The sequence below is a fragment of the Nuphar pumila genome, chromosome 3, assembly GCF_984573655.1.
Source record: "Nuphar pumila chromosome 3, dmNupPumi1.hap1.1, whole genome shotgun sequence".
NCBI lineage: Eukaryota > Viridiplantae > Streptophyta > Magnoliopsida > Nymphaeales > Nymphaeaceae > Nuphar > Nuphar pumila.
Genome location: NC_143251.1, coordinates 101,647,105 through 101,651,724, shown reverse-complemented (window position 1 = coordinate 101,651,724; position 4,620 = coordinate 101,647,105). Strand labels below are relative to the sequence as shown.

At 42.7% G+C, this 4,620-nt stretch overlaps 1 protein-coding gene across 1 annotated transcript; it reads left to right on the top strand.

The window, feature by feature from the left end:
• The first annotated feature begins 1,220 nt into the window (after positions 1–1,220).
• Positions 1,221–4,400, top strand: LOC149843177 (uncharacterized). Its single transcript, XM_090000848.1, has 3 exons — positions 1,221–2,230; positions 2,351–3,459; positions 3,970–4,400. Exons 1-3 carry the CDS (start codon positions 1,221–1,223, stop codon positions 4,398–4,400), a joined length of 2,550 nt encoding a protein of 849 aa, XP_089856974.1.
• Positions 4,401–4,620: the final 220 nt, after the last annotated feature.

Sequence of the window (4,620 nt, the reverse complement as noted above, 5' to 3'; positions counted from 1 at the left end):
TGAGGCGTGGCATTTGTTTGACATGCTAGCGGAAAAGTCTCTTCATCATTCATCCTCATCTTCCTTTTCTTCCTCTTGAACTGAGAGGGGCACACTGAGCATTTTAAAGAAAGGTGGGTTGTTGGAAGTAGTTTCACTTGATGCGATGTAAAGTCAAGTCAATCTGCTTAATCGTAAGATGGATCAACTTCTCACCATCCCCTTGATGCATCAATCATCAGTGTGTACTCTGTGTCACAGTCCATCTCATGAGGTCACTGAGTGCCCTTCGGCATCTCAATACCCCAAATTTGTGACAAAGCAAGTGCAGGCATCAGAGGGTTTCAATCACCCTCAAAATAATCCTTATTCTGCCACATACAATCTAGGGTGGCAGAATCATCCGAATTTCTCTTGGAGGCAGCCAGCATGACCGCCCACATATCAGGTCCAGCGTCAACAGCAGTCTTATCAGCGTCAGTCCTTTTCCCAGTCTTAGTTTCCATTTACACCTGCTGCACCTTCTTAAGAGCCACAATGATAATCATCAGTGGAGGAACGTTTGTTGAGGATCTGTGAGGATATGAAGGCATCTAATGACAAAAATCAGCAGAGATATGATCAAATGTTCCAAAAATATGACCAGATTCTGAGTTCGCACACCCAGTCTCTAGTCAAGCTAGAGACGCAAGTGGGGCAATTAGCAGTTACTCAGTAGGAGATTAGAGGGGACCTTATCGAGTCAGCCATTGCAAAATCCTAAGGGTAAGGCACCAGTTATGGGAAGTCTTTTTGCTTCTGGGGATGAGCATAGTCAAGCTAAATTCATTATGGCATTGCGTAGTGGATGCAGTTTGCATGCCTTAGAATCCAACAGGACGGCAGAGCAGACAGAGTATCTTGAGCATTCTACTTCAGCTCTATCATCCATCTCAGTTAGTCATTCTCAGGATAAGGGTGTGTCCTCTGGACAAGAAGAGGTGCCATTAGTGTATATTCCCAAACCACCCTATCCTAGAGCCTTAGAGATGCCAGCAGGTAGCAATCCTACCAAGGTACAGGACATGCTTGAGATTTTCAAGAATGTCCAGATTAACCTTCCTCTTCTAGATGCCATTAAGCAAGTGCTCGTATACGCGAAATTTCTCAAAGAGCTTTGCACTCAAAAGAGGAAATCCAAAGGAAAGACCCCCACCAAGGTTATGTTGAATCAACAGGTGAGTCAGGTGCTCCAACATTAGATGCCACCTAAGTTGCAAGACCCCGGTGCGCCCATCATTTCATGTGTGATAAGGAAAATCAAGGTGGAGCAAGTACTTTTAGATCTAGGAGTGAGCATCAATATCCTTCCTGGTTTCTTTTATGACTACTTTGGATTAGGAGAGATAAAGTCGACACCCATGACTCTTCGGCTAGCTGACTGTTCTGTAAAGGTGCCTCGCGGCATTCTTGAGAACGTACTAGTGAAGATCGACGATTTCTACTTTCCAGTCAACTTCGTCATTCTTGATATGGAGGGCATTAATGAGAAGAGACAAACTTTGATTATTTTGGGTAGGCCGTTCTTAGCAACGACCAATACGTGCATCAATTACAAAATCGAAGCTCTGGATCTGTCATTTGGAAATAGGAAGGTTAGGCTCAATGAATTTAATGCGGCTATGGGACCTGCTGAGGACTCAGTGTGTTTCTCGATTGATGTTATTGAGGAGATCTTGGAAGAGGCACTTGAGATGTACATGACATCATCTGTAGATTTGTATAGTATAGGAGATGCATATTTAGAGATAGGTAGTAGTAGTTTGATTGTTAGGTCTTCCATTCATTCTTCGACCAATTTTTCACGGAGAGATGGTTTTGAGCCCCTACCATATTTGGCTGAGAGCCCAACACCCTCATCTATCTTATCTCCCCTAGAGCTAGAACTTAAGCATCTGTCGAGCACACTTAAGTATGCATTTTTAAGAAAGGGGGAGACCCTTCCTGTGATTATCTCGTCACACCTCTCGGATGAGCAAGCGAAGAAATTGCTAGAGGTGTTGCACAAAAATGGAGAAGTGATTGGGTGGTCAGTGGCTGATCTTCGAGGGATTGATCCCTCATTCTGCATGCATCACATTCATACTGCTGAGAAGAAAAAGCCAGTTAGAGACATGCAGCGGCGGCTCAACCCGAACATAAAGGAGGTCGTTAAGAAGGAAGTTGTCAAGTGGCTCAATGTCGGTATTATCTACCCCATATCTGATAGCCAGTGGGTCAGTCCAGTACAGGTTGTTCCCAAAAAGTCTGGTCTCACTGTGGTCAAGAATGAAAAAGAGGAAGAGATTTCGCAGTGAACCACTACAGGGTGGCGTATTTGTATTGATTATAGGAAGTTGAATAAGGTGACGCATAAAGATCATTTCCCTCTTCCTTTTATCGATCAGATCTTGGAGAAGTTGGTCGGCCAGAGCTACTATTATTTCCTCGATGGTTATTCCGGCTATAACCAAGTTGCAGTTCATCCGGAGGACCAGGAGAAGACTACCTTCACCTGTCTGTTTTGCACCTTCACATTTCGTCGAATGCCGTTTGGGCTCCGTAATGCCCCGACAACTTTTCAAAGGTACATGATGTCCATATTCTCTGACATGATCGAGGATGTCATGGAGATTTTTATGGATGATTTCTTTGTGTATGGCTCTTTCTTTCAAAATTGTCTTTATAAGCTTGCACGTGTGCTTCGGCGATGTAGGGAGACAAATCTTGTATTATCTTGGGAGAAGAGTCATTTTATGGTGTCAGAGGGGATTGTTTTAGGCCACATTGTTTCCAACCGCAACATTGAGGTAGACCGCACAAAAGTTGAGTCAATTGCAAGGTTGACTCCCCCCTCAACTGTGAGGCAAGTACGATCATTTCTTGGGCATGCCGAATTTTATAGGCGGTTTATTCAAAATTTCAGTAAAATCTCCAGATCGCTATGTGCTTTATTACAGAAGGATGTGCCTTTCACTTTTGATACAGGATGTTTGCAGGCGTTTGAGACATTGAAAAACACCTTGGTTACTGCTCCTATTTTGAGGTCGCCTGATTGGACATTGACGTTTAAGATCATGTGCGACGCATTGGACTTTGCTATTAGGGTTGTTTTGGGGCAAAGAATAGATAGGAAGTCGTATGTGATTTACTATGCGAGTAAGACCTTGAATGATGCCCAAATGAATTATACGACAACTGAAAAGGAATTACTTATTGTAGTCTTTGCCCTCGACAAGTCTAGATCTTATTTACTGGGATCCAAAGTAGTTATCTACTCGGACCATGCCGCATTGGAATATTTACTCAGCAAAAAAGATACTAAACCCAGGTTGATCCGGTGGATCTTGCTTCTACAGGAGTTTGATCTCGAGATTCGAGATAAGAAGGGTAGTGAAAATATAGTAGCGGATCATCTATCATGGTTGGTTGTGGAGTCTGGTTCAGATAAAGCACCAATCAGTGACTCATTCCTAGATGAACAACTTATGGCAGTAAAGTCTACGCATTGCCCATAGTTCGCAAACATTGTTAATTATTTGGCAACCCGACAAATACCGGCGCATTGGTCGCAGAATGAGAGAGATAGATTTTTTGCGCAAGTCAAATATTATTACTGAGACCCACCAGAGTTGTTCAAGTATTACACCAATTAGGTAATTCATAGGTGTATCCCAGAGGATGAGGTTCAGTCCATTCTTACTTTTTGTCATTCCCTTGCGTGTGGAGGTCATTATAGCAGTTGAAAGACTGCGACCAAGGTTCTTCAGTCTGGATTCTATTGGCCAACCCTCCACAAGGATGCATATGATTTTTGCAAGTGTTGTATTCGCTGTCAACAGACAAAGAGTATGTCGCAGCGAGATATGATGCCTTTGCTCCCGATCCATGTTGTTAAGATTTTTGATGTTTGAGGCATTGATTTTATGGGCCTATTTCCTCTGTTATTTGGTAACTTGTATATTCTTGTAGCGGTGGATTACGTGTCCAAGTGGGTGGATGCCGTGGCGACCAAAACCAACGATCATAAAGTGGTACTTAAGTTCATTAAGCATAATATTTTTAGCCAGTTTGGGATGCCACGAGTGATTATTAGCGATGGCAGAAAGCATTTCCGAAATGTGCAAGTAGCTTCTTTGCTGAGAAAGTGCTCTGTATATCACAAGTTTGCCATGCCATATCACGCACAAACCATCGATCAGGTTGAAGTGTCTAATAGGGAGATCAAAAGAATTTTAGAGAAGACAGTTCATCCAAACAGGAAGGATTGGTCACTGCATTTAGATGATGCACTATGGGCCTATCAAACTGCATTCAAGACCCCCATTGGAATGTCTCCTTACTGCCTGGTTTTTGGAAAGGCATGTCACCTCCTTGTAGAGATTGAGCATCAAGTATTCTGAGCGATCAAGAAGATGAATTATAATTATGATCAGGTAGAGAGAGAGCATCGTTTGTAGCTATCTGAGTTGAAAGAACTCAGAAATGATGCATACGGTTGTGTGAAGATTTATAAGGCTCGCACCAAGATATTTCATGACAAACATATTAGCAGAAAGGTGTTTGAGCCCGGTCAGAAAGTTTGGCTTTTCAACTCTCGATTGTATCTATTTCCAGAAAAAT

Bases quoted from the DNA above. Each gene is read 5' to 3' on its own strand.
- LOC149843177 (XM_090000848.1), top strand. From the start codon at position 1,221: ATGCCACCTAAGTTGCAAGACCCCGGTGCGCCCATCATTTCATGTGTG. The intron at 2,231-2,350 runs GTGGGTCAGTCC...TATTGATTATAG, and splicing joins TACCCCATATCTGATAGCCA to GAAGTTGAATAAGGTGACGC. The intron at 3,460-3,969 runs GTGACTCATTCC...ATATTCTTGTAG, and splicing joins TTCAGATAAAGCACCAATCA to CGGTGGATTACGTGTCCAAG.